Raw genomic sequence first — 18,056 nt, forward strand, 5'->3', positions numbered from 1 at the left:
GAAATATACATAAAAAGAAGCCTTTTATGCAAACATACCAAATTCTCAAGGCACTTTAGTGTTCACCAGGTCATCCAGTTAAATTGATTCAAAGTTTTCTATCTGAGAAAAACCAGTTGATTGACTCATTGACTTGAACACAATTCCTCACATTAAGCATGCTTGTAGCAACAGTGGAGAGGAAAAACTCCCTTTTAACAGGAAGAAACCTCCAGCAGAACCAGACTGTTGTGTGAGCGGCCATCTGCGGAGGCTGACTGGGGTTCAAGGAGACAGAAGCAGAGATACAAAAGGTAATAACTGTCAACCAGATCCACAGGTGTCCCAGTCCAGGAACCATATACAGCAAGGCAGATGAGGTCCGAGCCAGTCCCCATGTCAGAGGATGAAAGAGAGCACATACTGCACAGTTGGTCACACTGAAAAACAGGCCGATCTTGAACATCTAAAAACAAAGGTGTTGATGGCAGCAGCACAGCTGATATTTCTCTCCATGATTATGTTACAGCCAAACAGGAACAGATCAGATGAAGCTACTATGAGAAAAAGCAGAGAGAGCAGAACGTTAGAGATTGAACTAACAGATTCTGCAGAGTGGGATGATAGAAGTAGAATGATGAAATGGGGTCCCTATGTCCTCCAGCAGTCTAAGCCTATAGCAGCATAACTATAGAGATAGCTCAGGATAACCTCAGCCACTCTAACTATAAGCTTTATCAAAAAGGAAAGTTTTAAGCCTAGCCTTAGGTTGTCTGCCTCACGGACTAAAACTGGTAGTTGGTTCCACAGGAGAGGAGCCTGATAACTAAAAGATCTGCCTCCCATTATACTTTTAGAAATTCTAGGAACCACTAGTAAACCTGCAGATTGAGAGCGAAGTGATCTGTTAGGAACATAAAAAACCAATAAATGCCTTTGGTTCCAGCACCCCTCACGACCCCGCTTGGGATTAAGCGTATCAGAAAATGGATGGATTTTTATTTTACAATTGGGGCAAGGGGGTTGCTTTCTGTACTGATTACAGAAAGCCGTGTCTGGAATGGAAATAATAATAATAATAATTTAAATAATTGAGCTTTATTGATCTCACATTGGAGAAATTTTCCCTCTGCATTTAACCCATCCCCTTTGGATCGAGGGTTAAGGGTTTTCTCAGGGACCCAGAGGAAAACTGTGGCTTGTTTTTATTCAGGTCATTCCTGCCCAACATTAAGATTCATCTCATTAATAAAAATAAAAAAACTCTGTCATAAGTATTAGTAACAGGTATAAAGTCACCTTTTAAATGCTTATTGCTTTGTGAAATCAATTAAGTGCAATACCCCTAGTCTTCCCTTAGCTCTCTACTGTGAAAATATTTTTATATCTAAGGGAAACATATTCCAAGACATTACAGCTTTTTTTTTCCCTTTTTTATGCTTTTTTGCACTATATATTATCTTTTATATTGTCTGTGGTATTTTTGTACTTAATGGCATTTTGCTTCAACTCTTTATACTCTATATAAACTATTGGAAGCAGAATTTCCTTGAAGGACTAATCCCAAGGAATAAATAAAGTTGAGTCTAAGAATTGTCGTCTGCTGCCCCCTAATGTTGATTAAAACACATTTGAATGTGTTTCTATCTGGTTTTCACTGTACATCTGAATCAATGTTGCTGCTGACTCTGAGAGCTGGTTCTGCTGCCTGGTACCGGTCCCTCTGTGTGACCCGACCCATAAAGGCCAGACTCTGTTATTCACCTAAATCCCTGAATCAGCTGAATTATGGGGACGTTGGACTCCATCCAAGATTCTTGGTGTCTGACTCACACAGAAAGAGTCCGGCAGCCTGTTTCCCCTCTGATGATTACATCTCATCTCAGCTCAGTAAATGTAATGAAGCTAAAGATCCGCAGACCATTAAACCAAGAAGCAGTTCACAGATACTTTACGGTCGTCTTATTGTGCTGACTGAAATAATTATACGCACAGATGCAGAGTTTAAACACCTGGAAAAGGTCAAGGCAGAGTTAATGACTCGTCTATTCTGGGTCAATTTTATTAGCATAATACAGGCTAAAATATAGCTCAGGAATCTGAAACTTCACCTCTCTTGTGATTTTATGTGAGTTTGTTAAAAAATACGTATTTTTTTAAGAAGCTGTCAGCAGCTGAAGGTTTATTGTTGCAGAGCGCCAGCAGCAGCTCTGTGATTGTAGACAGATTATAACTGGTTTCCTCAGAGAGATGCATTAATGGGCAGCTGTCTGTTGGCTCTACTGCATCGGTTGCATGTAATTGGGTTTAATTTGATGGGTTTCATTGGATTGTGAAATGATATGGACTGAAGAGAACTCCACTTTATTCATAAAGCCCTTTAACCCTTTATAGGGCAAGATACCGTTTTTGATCCCTTGCATAGCCCTTAAAAATTTAGTCTAATTGGCTTTTGACCAATTAGATGAGCCCTTGAATTATTTATCACCCACCTAAAAAAGCTGTAAAAAAGTTATCAAATCTAGAAAAAAAGGTAAAAAGCTAACTGAAAAGTTAAAAAGTAAAGTTAAAAAATGAATAAGCCTAATTAACAATTATATTTAAGTTTATAAACTAAAAACGTAAATGCGAGTATTAGCATTCATGCTTCTAAGGTTATGTTGGACCAAATAAATAAGTGTTTTTTATGAATTTCTCATAGAAGCACTTTTGTTATTTTTCTTAATATATTTGGGCAAGTTGGCTTTTCTTGTTATTACATTGATATTAATCATTACCATCAAAATATCCATATTTTTTAAATGTTACAAAGGTAATAAGGTCTTGTCCTGGATTCCAATAACACTATTGGCTTGAAATTGCCCTATAGGGTTAAAACAACCACAGCTGACACAAAGCACTGTACATATCAGGTAAAGTTAAAATTGTATAAAAAATATAGAAGTTTGAATGAATAAAAAAATATAAATTAAGAATTAAGATTAATTTAATTAATTAACTGAAAGAAATAAAGCCATTATAAAAACAATAAAGCAAAAATGACAAAACAACAACATATAAACTGGATTGTAAAGTGACATCAGAGGACTTTATTGTAAATTGTTGCTTCGTAGTCAAATTTAACGAACTGAATTAATTCTGAGGGATTATCTTCTCCCTAACCAGAGACTGAGAGAGGGGAACTATTAGCAGGACGGGGGGTAGATTATGATGCTAAAGCTGATATCCTATATAACAGGTGGTGATGTGGTTGTGGACCCAAACGCAGAGTAAAAGCAGACAGAGATGCATTTTTGATGATTTCATGAAGGTCCAATGTCAACAGAAACAAAATCAAAAACAAAATATAGAAAAAAACAGAAGACTTCAGGGAAAACACACATGAGGAGCAAAGTAACGGTGAGGAAACAACACTGAGAAAGAGGGGTATAACGGAGCCGCCTGTGGAGCTGGTTGACAAGTTCCTTTTGTATCTCTGCTTCTATCTCCTTGAAACCAGCCTCAGCAGATGGGCGCTCACACTGAGCCTGGTTCTGCTGGAGGTTTCTTCCTGTTTAAAGGGAGTTTTTCCTCTCCACTGTCGCTACAAGCATGCTTAGTGTGAGGGATTGCCTTCGAGTCAATTAGTCGATGCAATCAACTGATTTTCCTTTTTGAGAACTTTGAACCAATTTGACTGGATGATCTGGTTGAATTGTCTCTTTAAAGAGCTTTTAGGCGATGTGTTGTGAATTGGGGTTATATGCATATAAATGGTAGAAGGAACAAAGAGTGTGCTAATAAGCTGACAAGGAGCAGGTGTCGGTGGAAGCAACTAGAAGCTAGGGGAAAGGAGACGGGAACAACGGGACAACACAGAGCAACACAAAAAACACAACACTGCCAGAAAACAACTACAATTACACAGAATTACAGTGAAACTAAGAACTTAAAAAGAAACCTAACAAAGGGCAGAACCCTGGCAGTATATTGGGCTCCAAATTCAAGTTTTTTAATCAGTTAGTTTCTTTTTTTTTTATGAATATGGAGGACATTTGAATGCTTTTAAAACTCCTAGAAACTTTATTTCATTCTTAGCTCTATTATTTTACACTGAACCAAAATTTATTAATTAACACAATAAAGATATCATGGAACCTTAATCTTGGCTATAACTATGATGTCTATGAATCTCTAACCTCTTTAAAAAACTGCTTCAGCGCCACAAACTTTCCCACCGTGTGAGAGAGCTGTGCCTTAACAATTTAAATAGGAAAGAAACTGTCGAGTTGTCCAACATTGCATGTTTAAAAAAAAATATTTGCAATTCATCATTTCAAATAAAAACATATTAGATAAACTGTTAGATGTTTGATAAATGTAATTTATAGTGAAAGAAATACTTGAGTTTAACTGTGAATTATTTGATGGTTATAAGACATCATGTGGGTCTGCAGCATTTACAGCCAGAGGAAAAAGCTAACAGTGCAAAGGTTTTTATGACTGCTCTGGTGTGGAGCTGTTGTACAGCTTAACCAGATTCTAAAGGTCGGCATGATTTAGACTTGGGAAATAACCTGATTTTAACAACTAACTCCAGTTTTCCTTCTATAAAGAGTTTTTCAACAATCTGTGCTTTATCCCTAATGCTCTCTTTAGGCTTCCGTAGTTTAGAGTAAATATCAGCCCGTCACTATTTGTTCTTAGATGTTACTCAAACCTGATAAACCAGCTTGTTGTATAATAGCTGCAAACACACCTTTACTGTTTGCTATGGCAGGGCCTGCACAATTGCAAAAATTGCAACTAATTTCCGTCTTTTTGATCAAATAAAAGCGTCTTTTTTTATTCCCTCATCTCACCTTTCCTACTATTCTGTCCTTTATATTGTTTTTATATGATACTCCTCTTATTAACTGATATACTCTGTAAAGTTATTAATCTACTTGGGTTGATTAATTGAAATTCTTTTAGTAAAATAGCAGCAGGGGTGGAAAATAACTAGTGACATTTATAACTAGGACCATATTAACATAATAAAAATTATATATAAACAACTAATGCTTGTGAATATTATTCCTAGTGGTGAAAACAGTGGATTAGGATTTATTTTAGAGAGTGCTATCTGAGACTATTTGAGATGAGAGATGGTTGGAATATTAGAGAAAGGATGGGATGAAGATCAGAATCACCAAATTAAAAGAGAAAAACACCAGAGAAATTTCTAAGATATGAGAAATGATCCAGAAGGTTTAATTTGACAGAGAAAGATGCTGAGATGAAGATATGATCATTTTTAGAGAACCTTAAAGACATCTACGACTCATATAGGTTATATTAATAAATCCTTGTTGAGAGATACAGTGCGCTGGAAGCTTTTTTTTAAACTGTGGACAAGTCTTAGGCCACGCCCTCTTCCTATGCACCTGTGCCTTTAGGTGTGCTGAGATTTTCCATTGACCTTTGAAAATAAATCTCTATTTAGAAATGGGATATGGAAACACATTTTGATATTGCTGTATTTAATAATGGATTAATAATAATTTAATATTAATAATTACATTTATAATGTTGGACTTTTAATGATCTTGTTTAAATGTTAAATTAGAAATTTCTGTTTTCCTTTTTTAGTGACTCCTGGTCCTCCATAATGTTAGTTTTACAGCAGAAAAACATAGCAGATAAAGGAAATTCCACAGGTGAATTCAAGACTAAATAATATGAAAGAAGTTAAGCTGTACAGAAGAGGAAAAAGTTGAGACATAAAATTGTTTCAAGAAAGTCACGTGGCCGATACAGGAGCTGTTTCGGACTGACTGTCACACTAAACTGTCTTTATAAGCGCTTCTGTCAACACAACAAATCTGCCAAAAAAAATCATCTGATCATTAATTAATAAAGAAAAATGGATCATCCTCAAGGGAAAAGAGAGGTTTTAACTATGCGGGATCATTCTCATCTCATATTTGATTTAATGTTCTTGCTCTGTCCCTTGGTTTGCTGTTAAATAAATAAATCTTAGTCCCACATAGTCATTTAAATATTCCTTTTATTGGTTCAAATGTATGGATTGTCTAAAAATCTATCTGAAAATTTGAAACATATTTTCCAATTTAAACGAAAATATAAAATAACACATCAAAGCAAACAATGGTTTTAAATATGATTTTAATATAAGCCATCAAATCAGGGTCAGTTTAGTCCATCAGAGGCTGCCTGTAGTGTCTTTAAATGTCCAGCAGGTGTCAGTATTCAGTGACACAGTATGGAAACAATAGTTTGCCAATGTTTCAAAACGCTTCATGACGCTTTTTGAACCACTAGGAAAAAGAAACATCTCAGAAAGAAAAAAAATAAAAATACTCTGCAGTTATTAATAGAAAAAATATTTAGTTTCAACTGATAAATTTTCAATGACTTCAAATCCCAGTTTGAATGTATAGTGGAATCCGCTTATAGTGGTCACGTTGGTGCAGAGCCAATTTGAACACTATATTAGTAAAACCAAATTTACCGTTATTTCACTTACTTTTTATGCAGAATATCATCTAAATGCCATTTGTATGGTTTTTCAATGAGAAAAATGAAATGAAACGGATAGCTTCTGCATTTTATGAATTTTATTACAGTGCCATGCAAGTTTAATTACAGTGCTGTGCACAGACATAACTCTTGTTGTCCATGTAACTTATTATGTGCTGTGCGTCGGCTCTGCTGTGCCGCCAGTGCATTTTTTTAACAAGTCTAAAAATAAAGTTTGAAATAAAAGCATAATCACAGCACAGTACTGCGCAGTGTGGAAACATAACTATGATAGCCTACAGTAGGTCTGTGTAACTTATACTGTGCGTCCCTCTGCTGTGTGACCAGTGCATTTTTTTTTAACATGTCTTAAAATAAAGTTTGAAACAAACGGTTTCATAGAACAGCAACATAGAAGATAACTGCATAGGCTACAGAAAATTAAAGCTAGCCTACGTCTGTTTTGTGTTCTGCTGCATCGCATTAACAAATCAGAGGGTTGTCCAACACCAAGTTCATTTCTTTTTCAAAACAACTTAAAAGGTCAAAGTTTTTGAAACCAACATGCAGGAGACCAGTCTTTAAAATGCAAACTGCATTCCTCATGTCAGCTCTGGAAGGGACAGCAGTCTCTTCTTCTCCATCCTCCTCCTCGCTGTACTCTTGTACCTCAGAGGAATCATTGGAGTAAAAAAATTAAATAACTAGGCTACACATAATTTTAAAATTACCTTTGCACTTGTTTACATTCATAAAATGGCCAAAAATGAACACTATAAGCGCATTTCTTGATTACTATGAATTAATTTTTTTTAACAGCTTTTGTATAAAAATGATTCTGTCCCAAGCCTTTTGATCTATATAAGCGTTTGATGATTATATCCATGACCAGTATAAGCGGATTTCATTGTACAATCCTTTAATTGTGAATTAGTAACTTAGTTTTAATGTATTATAACTATTCTATTAACAATTCTATTATTTTGCTTGTGGCATGTTTGGATTTCCATACAGGATGCTGTCTGGGTTTTTTTAAACCCCAACTGAACTTTTATTTTGAAAGAAACCTTTGTTTTCCGGTTGGATCTCCAGCTGTTGAACTTGACGCTTTCGAGTGGAGCTACTTTCCAGCGGCGGATTTACAAAGAGAGCTTGAACCTGCAGAGATGGGGGTCAAAGTTTACTACACCACGGTCACCGCTTCACGGACGGTAAGTCAGGCGGGCCGAGGCGTCCTGGCCTCCCGCTAAAAGCGGACTTTAAGCTCCGATGGATCTGCTAATAATGAACAGACACACCCAGCACCTTATCTGCTTCCTCCTGACTAACTGGAGCGGGCCTCTGCGGGATAAACGTTGCTGCTATCATTTATTTAAATATTCTAGCTTTGTGAAACTTTCTCTGCTCTTAAAATCATCCTAAAACATAAGTGTGAAGGTAATGGCGACCTGAGGCAGGTGTCTCTATTTTTACCTGAACTGCTGGAGCTCCGTTTGTTTCTCCACTGGACAAATAAACTAGCTTTATTTCATCTATTCTCTTCCAAATAATCCTAAATCCAAATAATCTTCCAGTTTAGCCAAACTCGACACATTAATCGACTTGTTTTCTGCAGGCTGGGACCTCCCGCCAAACCTCATGCATAAAACAGTCACTTTAAGCCCTCTTTCTAGCTAAACTGGACGACACTAACAAGGATGTTTAGCTGCTAATACAATCATTTATGATTTATAGATGTTAGCCGAATTAAGCTGTGGTTTGTTTTGTAACAAAACGTTGGAGTATTTTATTCTTGAGTTTTATGTTTTAGCATTTAAGTTGCATAAAATTAAATTATTTAATTTGGGCAATGGGACTCTGCAAGGGATGCTCACACTAGATGTGAACGGGTCAAAAAAAGTGCTCAGCATGCCAAGATATTGCTTTCAAAGAAAAACCCTAGAATAAAATATTGAAAAAATATGTTTTATTTTCCATACACACACACTTATAATACTAACAATAAATATCATGGCTTTCCACCCAGGGCGTCACCATTTTTGGGAAGGTCAAGCATTTTTAGCAGGATTCCAGTTTAAATTTGGATTTTCCCTTTGCTGAAGGAAATGAAATATTGCTGCCTTTCATATTGAATTAATGATATTGATATCAATATTGAATTAATCTCCATGAAGTAATACTTTATTAATCGGAAGGGAACTTAAATGTTGTTGCAGTTCGGATATAAAGCTACTCCAACATGCAACCACCTTAAGCAGCAATGTTGGTCTCTGGATATTGAATGCATCAATATAAACTAATGAGAGCATTTAATAATTTTTTTTGCTGATCATAAGCTTTTAAAAGGGTTTATTAATTATAAAAACCTGCTTTTATTTGCAAAAAACGGGGGTAAACGCTGCGGGGAACCTTTACTTCATACCCACTTCCTGTCATGAGCACGATTCACACCCAATTGTAATTACTTCACATTAATTTCCCTCTTTTCCTGTGTAGAAACACATCAAAATGACATTAAGAGATGAAAATAGAAAGTTATTCTGGGGTTTTAAGCTACTGCTAATAATAAATAACTAATCTGTTATGTTTGATGTAAATAACGTCCTTAATTTCCAGATGTTTTCTCTGACGTCTTGTCAGGTGTTTTGGATTATTTGGTCATTAGTGAACATCACTGGTATGAAGTGAGTCTCTTCTTGTGCAGCAGCTTCATAAAAAGACTCGCAGCTCTTAGACTCTCCTCCATCTGGTATCTATTAGGAGCTCATTACTTTTTAACCCTCTAGTGTTCGAGCTTCCTGTTGTTTCTAGAAGTTGCTCCTATTCTGGGTCCACTTACTTTAGTAGCAGAACTTAAAAAACAAACAAATCCTGTGTTGTTCCTCATCTAGAAACTAGAGGATCGTTCATTATCAGAGTCGATTTGGGGACTTCCTGGAACAAGTGACAGACGGTTCCGCTTTTTTCTGTCCTGTTTCAGGAAGTAACTCTGGCCTGAAAGAATCGGCTTTATGGTTCAGTTGTTTTTCCTTTTTTTTTTTAGGTGTGGTCACATTGTTTGAAAAGTCGACTTCCTTTGTCCCCACAGATTGACAGCAGATCATTAATGGGAGCAAATCAGCTACATTTGGATCATTTTACTTTCAAATTGGCTTGTTTTCATTTAGATGAAACGTTTTAGTTCATTTTATAGTTTAAATATTTCTATCAGAATTGATTTTAAATTAACTGCATTGTTGGTTTCTGTGACTTTTTTGACAATAAAGCTGTAAAAACTCCCAATTTGCTGACTTTTCACAGCCTGCAGGTTTAGCAGAGAAACTTAAAGCAATGCTGATGTGATTTTTAACCTTTGTAGCGGGAATGATAGAAACTTTTGATGATATCTGAGGTATTTTTAAAGCAGGACGACTGCTGATAGCCGATGGGAACCAGACGCTGTGTCTGACTGAGACCTTGTGCTTTTCAGGTGAAGTCTCAACAAGCCGAGGTCCTCCGGATTCTGGACAGCAAAAGCATTAAATACGAGCTGATCGACATCTCTGTGGGCGGTGAGCTACGGGAGGAAATGAGAAGCAAAGCGGGCGACTCCACCGCAGCCCCGCCTCAGTTTTTCAATGAGGACCAGTACTGTGGGGTGAGGAAACAAATATAAAAGAAACACTTTCTGTTTTTAGTCTGTTCTAATTAAATCCTCAGACTGTTTATAACAAAAATGTTTTGTAAATTAGACTATTTAAGGATACTTTTATGATCCTAAATAGGGATGCAAGTTATCCATTAATGAACTAATCTAAAGTTGATTGGGTCAGCCTAAAGCCCACTGCTCTAATTAAGTCATAAAAAATAAAGAAGAAGAAAAAACGGTCAGTTCAGGTGTTTTTATACCAAACCTAACGATTGTTGTTATCTGCTTCAAAAAAACACTTTAGATTTTAAAATGGATAAAAATATATTTTTTTATTTAAAAAGTCAAAACATAACAGCTTTAATCGAATAACCATTAATAGCCGATTGATCCTAAATCTGATATTTATTAACATCATAACCATAAACCTTATTCAATTTCTGATGTATTATAAAATTATTTTGACCATAAAAGCAAAAGGAAAAAATATAATTTCTGCAATAACCCGATTGCATAAGTTTGCGCACCCTTAAAGTGTTGTTGACGCAATATTTATTTAATGTCATTTTGCAAAAATGACATTAAATAAATAAAAAAAAATCAGGCTTATTTTTATAACAAATATCCAACATTTGGCAGCGTCACAGCAGCATTTCAATTTATAGCTGATACAAACCATCTCTGCGTGGGGATCTTTTGGAGCTAGCTCAACATTCTATAATGGAGATGGATGGAAAACAGATTTTTCTAGAATCTCTGGGATTGGTTTGCATGGCTGATCCATCAGGAGAGGGTAGTGATGCTGTGAAACATGGAGGCCCACACCTTACCTCTAGCGTACAGAGTCAGACTCTGAGCCAGAGGATGAGGCTAATTTGACATTAGCAGCCCCGGTAGAAAACACACAACTGGGAAACAAGGTTTACTATGCATCTGGTACAGATCGCATAACCAGTAATTAGTTTATAAAGAATAAATGTGTATATTATACTTTAAATGAACAAGAACAGAGCCATGCTATTATCATGAAGTTAGCCTCTGAATTCAGTATGACAGAAGCTAAAAACCATGAAAACAGCAGCTGTCTATAACAAAACCATTGTTTCAGCTCAGTCCTTCCACCGTATACATCACCCAGTCACTGAGCGGTGCTAGAGTCCTCTGAATGGTTGAGGTGTTTTGATTAAAACTATTTAATGCAGGCGCCCTTGAAATTATTCTAAGCATCTGTTAGATTTCAGCGGCTCCATCCTCCGATGACCCGGTCTACCTGGACTGGGTCCTTCTAGCTCTGTGAAAATAAGGAGGCTGGAATATTTTTGACTATGGATTCAAACGGGTCTAACCTTCCCTGGCTTTCCCCACCCGTACTTTCTGTTGCCTAGCAACCGTGAAAATTGACACAGAATGGAGGCTGTTCTTCTCATTACTGTTCTGAGTGCTAATAACATTTTCAAGGAGGTTTAGCAGCAGGACCGTCGTCTCAGATATCAGATTTATAGTCGCCACACTCCAGAGAATCTGAGCTTAAATGTCAGGCAAACCCATTTACACAGAGAAAACCTTTCAATAAACCAAACATTACAGCCACATATCTGTGTCGATAACCTTTTACAACAACTATTTTCATTGATTTCCGATGGAATTATTCACACACTTTACTATAATAAACTGCACTTCCAATATTCACCACTGATTGGCGCCATTGACCTTTTTCCTTTGAGCACAGAGCAGCTGGTTTGCTTGGACTCGCAATGAATCATGGGATACCCAAAGCTACGTAGGATACACCCGAGCCGTCCTTCAAAACGAGCAAAAACCAGGCCGCATTTATCGGCCGCATCACAAGCAGACTTCCAATCCAAACAGGCCTCGGCGCCGTGCTATGACGTAATCGACCAACCAATCTGGCCTTCAGAGGACGCAGCCGCTGGATTCGAGCTCGCCAATTAATCATTGTTAATGTTTTAGTCTTAAAAAATACTAGAAAATGTCAATGTTGTGTCATCAACACTTTAAAGAAGGTCTTCTCACCCGTTACCAGGAAGATCTGTTGTTTATCAATCATTGGAAAACTAATTCAGAGTCGACTCTTCATGCGTTTCAAGTTTCTGATTCACATTTTTGAGACGATTTCTTCTTTCTCCACAGAACTATGAGATGTTTTCAGAGGCAGTGGAAGCAGATACAGTGGAACAGTTCCTGAAACTGGCATGAGGACGGCGCTCCTTCTAAAGCCGAACCCTCCACCCGGAGCCCCGTCACTGACAGCGTCTGCACCCTCTCTACGCCATCACGAAGAATGCCAAATATTTTGAATCAATCTAAAGAAAAACATTCCCCTCTTTACTGAAAATAAGTCTTAATCTATTTTTTTTTTTTTTAGATCCTTACACCTGTTAGACTAAAAGTTATGAAGCAGCTCCAAATCCAGCAGGAATCAATGAGGTTAAACTAATCTTAGCCATGGCTGCTGGATGGCTGGAGATTAAACTAATCCACTGGATGATAAGAATCAAATCAACTTTCTGTTTCTAACCATCATCATCATCATTATGAGTTAGCCGCCTTAATCAGTATTTCATCACTTCTACACCATGATCCACTGAAGGAACACAAACCCTCAAAGTTTAAACTCTTAAAGTTTGATAAAGTCTGTTACTGATCCAAAATAAGTCACATGTACATGTCGGTTTTTCTTTTTACATTACAATAATGTAGCATTTGTTTGGACCAATCGGCTTCAACTTTCACAACCAACCAAAGAAACGGTCAAACCAATCAGCATCTTCTGATTTCTATTCAAAGCGGATTTTCTATTAAAGTAAAATGCCTGCGTTCTGTCAAACCAACATACCTATAGTCAATACGCACGTGCAAGGCGTCAGATTTGAGTTTATCCCTGTAGTTTTGTATGAAAAATACACTTTAAACTACCTCAAGGGGCGTGTATTCCCTAGTCATGGACAAAAAAACAATTTAATTACGTAGTTTTTGGTGTTTTTTGAAGCGTACGGCGATCTGAGTTTAAATTGTTGGGTTTTTTTTGTACTTGACACACCTGTCGAGGTAGTTTAAAGTCTATTTTTTATACAAAACTAAAGGGATAAACTGAAATCTGACGTCTTTCTCATGCATACTGACTGTGGTTGTGCTGGTCTGACGGAACACGGGATCCTAACTGGTTCCAAAGGTTTGTTTTGGTCCTTTAAAAGCTAACACCTGGAAAGAAGGCTGCTTAAAGTTTGCCTCCATCTCAGAGCCGTAGTGCCAATAGATCAGCTCTCTAAAATCTGCAGTGTTAGCGTGTTTCCTACCCGCTCCTTTAACCTCATAGCTGCTACTTAAAATGGTGAACAATGACGGAGTGTTTGACACAACTCAGTTTTAAACTTTGGGAAACTTTCACCAACTTTCTCAGCACATTCCACAAATCGACCTCGGTTGAAGTATAACCGACCGTTTCCATGCTTAGCAGTTCCTCCGCCTGTTTGCACCCCCCCCCCCCCCTCCATTCCTTCTGTAAACATGTCTCCTGTGATTTCTGTGCATTGTTTGTGGATGTATGCCTGCCGTTGATGTACGTTCACCATGAATCATTCCTTAGACATTCCACTCTGTGTTACTTTTGGACCAATTCCCCTTGGCCAAAAACAAAAGAAAACTGTTTAAAATAGGGACTAAAAAGTGGTTGTCTTCCAAGAAGATTGTGAGAAATGATTTATGGGTTGAAAATAAAGAAGTTAAAAAAAAACTTTTTGGGTCATTTATTTGCCTCCACGGAGCGTTGTTTCTTTTAATTGTTTTGGTTTGTTTGGATCGTTGATTAAATTAGAACATCATTAATTTAGTTTCAGTGAGCAAATTCTGAAGGTGAGACTTCTTATCAACTCTATAAAGCTGCCTTTTCTTCTGACATGAACTAAAGCTGGCCAGTTTTTTTTCCAGTCCAGACTCAAAATTATGGAAAAGTTCATTTCTGTCGCTAAAGGACTGGGGACGGTTACAACACCTTGTCGTCTGCCATTTTGGCCGACAACAACCATCTCCTTTACACTCTTCTTTTTAAAAAAGAGAGGAGTCTGTCATATTGAGATTATTTATATTGCAATATAATGAAACATGAATGCCGGTAGGTTATTTTTCATCCATTTCATACCTGATCTTATATTCATTTAAAACTGTTTATTCTAAATATTTGGGACAAAGATCTAATTCAGAGGTTCTTTTTATAGGTAGTTTATGGAAAGAAAAACTTGACATGAATATATATTGTTAAATAATCAATTTAGTTTATTTCTATAGCACCAATTCACATCACATATCATCTCAAGGCACTTTACAGTTCACTAGATCATACAGTCAGATTAAAGTTTTCTATCTAAGAAAACCAGTTAATTGCATCGACTCATTGACTCGAAGGAAATCCCTCATGCTAATTATGCTTGTAGCGACAGTGGAGAGGAAAAACTCCCTTTGAACAGGAAAAAACCTCCAGCAGAATCAGGCTCAGTGTTAGCGGCCGACTGGGGTTCAAGGAGACAGAAGCAGAGATACAGAAAGCAGCTGTAAACTGTGGCCCCGTCCAAATATCAGTTAAATAATTTTGGGTTTGTTGAATAGAACCCAACCGCACATAGCTGCTATTTAACTCCACTCTGATTTTACCCCCTTAATTTCTGCCTTCTCTCTTTGTGATTGTTTGTTTTCTAGTCCATGTGTTATTCGCGCTTGGGGGCGCATAATAAAAAGAAAATTGACGCTAGAATAACGCTGCTACTACAATTAATATTAGGGTACGAAACTAGTCCCAATTGAAAAACTAAATATCATCTATACGTTGCTGATTGTCCTTCTGTAAAGAAGCAAAAGAGAGTATTTTGATTTGGATCAGGTGATGTCTAAACGATTTTAATCACAGATTATTTATATACAATATGAATATCATTTTGTATTTGATATGGCTGAATTTAGGGAACTCGAACAATGAGTGATGATGTTGCAGCACAGGTAGACAGAGAAGTGGCTTCAGGTGAGACTTTCATTTTGTTAAGTCATTGATCCTGTGATCTCTGCTGGGGCTCACAAATGATGCCTCATTAATTTTACTATAGTTTGCCTGATTAACATGTTTGTTTGGTTGGCTGCTATCTCAACTTCAGATGTATTATGTAAGAAATTTGTTTGGAATGTTTCCATAAAATTAGGGCTGCAACTAACGATTATTTTGCAATTCGATTAATCTGTCAATTATTTTTTTTTTATTAATAATCGGATAGCCAAAGGTTCCCTAAAGAAGATATTTTATGACAGAGAAAAACATTTTTTTTAAATCTTAAATGCTAAATGTTTATATATTTTATAATCACAATGATATATAGTATAATATACCTGCTCTAAGTGGGTCGTTTTGTCAGCTAAAGTCATGTTTTAGAGTCTCTATACTCCAGTTAACGATTAATCAATTACTAAATTAGTTGATGATTATATAAATAATCAATTAATCCAATAAATTTTTTCAGCCATAGATAAAATACATGAAATGGGCGACACAGAGTTACAACAGCCCAGATGTACAAATTGTATAGTGAAGTTAATATTTTAAATGCTCAGTGTCAGTTCCTCTTATAGTTCCAGTGCACATGTAAATACAATACATTTATTCGCCATCCCTTGAATGTATTATTATGCATGATATATAGAGAGTATATTAGATGAAAAAATAACTGTGGGTTTACCTCTGTTTACTTCTGCACAATTCTATATCTTCAAAAGGAAACGCAGGATAAATCCACATATAACAGACATATTTAGGCTATATTTGGGTAAATAGGCACATATTGACCTACTGTCTTAGTCACTGTTGAGTTGAACTGAAACCCCTCACATGCATAAGAGCCGGTGATGCTTCAAACATTGATATACAGCATCTAGTGTGTGTAGTTCTTATAAAATTTGTATTATTGTAGCAAGAAATGCTGCTTTCTCTTTAAATGAAATGTGCCCTGATGCTCACGTCAAGCATAAAAAAAATATCTTGCATATTTTTGCAAAGGACCAATAACATCAGACCAATGAAACAGAAGACCAATAGTGTCCCTACCAAAGATGATATCAAAGCTACGCCCTTGCTTTCAAGTCATGCTGACCATGTGACTTTGAAGTAAACTAAATGATTCAATCTAATTTAGCTGTAATAGAATCATACAAACTGCCCGGACCGCATGACAGAAAGGCCACATGAGAAGATAAATATGGATGATTTAGAAAGGATCTTCTGTCCTAGGGTGTGAGGCTGTGCACAATCAGTCGCCATCAGTGTCCACGGTGGTACTGCATGGGGGCTGCAAAAGTTTTGGTTGGTTAGACTTTTTTTTTCATATTCCCCCCTGCTTTTTTCCCCACTAATTGAAATGTCTTTAAATCCACATTAACATGAATTCAACACACTGTAGTAAACAGATAGATGGAGGCAGAGGATGTCTTTTAGTCATCAATGCACACATTCAGCAACACAGGAGCTCTTTCAAGCTGGGAACCGTTTCATTCACAACACCTGTCCCATCAACCAGTAATAAGAATCAGAAATACTTTAATAATCCCAGGGAGAAATGACTTTCGTTACATGTCTCCATATGTAATAGAGTGACTATAGGACCAGTTTGATATAACACAATTTCATACAATATATATAATGAAGGAGTCCCGCTCCACTTCACCGTCAGTTTGGGGGTCCTTTGTCTGGAAAACGTTGAAGGCCCCTTCTGTAGTGTGTTTGTGATTAGCGGAAAATGACTTAAAGCAAATGTCCTCAGTCTCCTTACTTGAAAATTGATGCATCTTTCTCAGGTTTATTGGCAGCTTTGATTGGTAGCATCTTTTCAATCAGGGCTAAGCAATGGTCGCTCCAAAACATTGACTGTGACATCGTTAAGAAGCTTAATATGCTTAAGACCAGTTCATCTCAGGTGTTTGCAACCTGAGGGTCCAGATTTGCATGTTGGACTCTGTATCTTCCAAAATGACTATTGGACAAAAATGATAAACTAGTTTTAAACTAATAGTTTTAAAACAACAAATGCAGGTTTCAGTAGGTTTTTCATGGTTACAAGTAGTGATGGTTAATGAGGCATCTTGAAGCCAAAATGTATTGATGCTGACTTGATACTGTCTCACAGAATACTGACACCTGCTGGACCTTTACAGACACTACAGGCAGTCTATTGGACAGACTAAACTGAAATAATTTGATGAACTATGGGCTCGACACACCGACACTTCGGTGTGGCTGGACCCATCACTAATTAAAACTTAATTTTTTGAAGAATGAAAGTCACCATTTGACATAAAGGGTAAATAAAAAACTAATCATTTAAAGCGACATTTCTAATTCTAACACAACCTGACACACATGATTGGAGCTTTTAATGTGAAAATATGTCCGGAAGTTGAGCTGCTGGCTGACCGGATGTTGGTAAAGTGGCTCTAGAAGAAGGAAGCTGTAAGATTTGACAGACAACAGCTGAGGTAACGATGCTTATAAATGAATGTTACTCATTTAAAACCATAAATGTGTCTAAGATAATCTTCGCTAACCTGTCTTTGGCTTTAAACTCTGTGTCGCTGCTGTTTGATAGCTGTTAGCATCGTCTGTTTATCATGCAGCTAAGCTAAGCTAGCTAACACTTGTAGTAATTTATAGCAGAATATCACTGAATGAAAAGCTGTATGGGGAAATAATTAAATGGCTTATAAAATAACATATTTGGTAAATTATTTTCCATTGTTTTATTCCCTGATAGTTCACTGCGGACTGATTAAAGCTGCATTGTTTACATTGTTTACAAAGACAGCAGCAGGTGCAGCATCAGTTTAATTCAACAGAGGATTGATTTTAATTTGTTTTCCTTACTGTGAGCAAATCCTCTATTTCAGCTCCCAAATAAAG

At 36.7% G+C, this 18,056-nt stretch overlaps 2 protein-coding genes across 4 annotated transcripts in view; both read left to right on the top strand.

Annotated features, from left to right (window-relative positions):
- Positions 1-7,560: 7,560 nt before the first annotated feature.
- On the top strand, positions 7,561-13,859 carry LOC107089779 (SH3 domain-binding glutamic acid-rich-like protein 3). The gene is made up of 3 exons (XM_015382746.1): positions 7,561-7,691; positions 9,950-10,117; positions 12,260-13,859. The coding sequence occupies exons 1-3, from the start codon at positions 7,647-7,649 to the stop codon at positions 12,323-12,325; spliced, it is 279 nt and encodes a 92-aa protein (XP_015238232.1). The 5' UTR covers positions 7,561-7,646; the 3' UTR covers positions 12,326-13,859.
- Positions 13,860-17,561: 3,702 nt separating this feature from the next.
- trappc9 (trafficking protein particle complex 9) overlaps positions 17,562-18,056 on the top strand; it is a 359,971-nt gene continuing 359,476 nt past the window's right edge. For 2 of the 3 annotated variants that reach the window (XM_015382743.1, XM_015382745.1), the window contains exon 1: positions 17,566-17,635. The gene's annotated coding sequence lies outside the window, so the exon portion shown is untranslated. Of the gene's footprint in view, positions 17,636-18,056 lie in introns of all 3 variants that reach the window. The other variant, XM_015382744.1, reaches the window with a different exon arrangement.

The sequence above is a fragment of the Cyprinodon variegatus genome, unplaced genomic scaffold (assembly GCF_000732505.1).
Source record: "Cyprinodon variegatus isolate N-32 unplaced genomic scaffold, C_variegatus-1.0 Scaffold265, whole genome shotgun sequence".
NCBI classification, from domain to species: domain Eukaryota; kingdom Metazoa; phylum Chordata; class Actinopteri; order Cyprinodontiformes; family Cyprinodontidae; genus Cyprinodon; species Cyprinodon variegatus.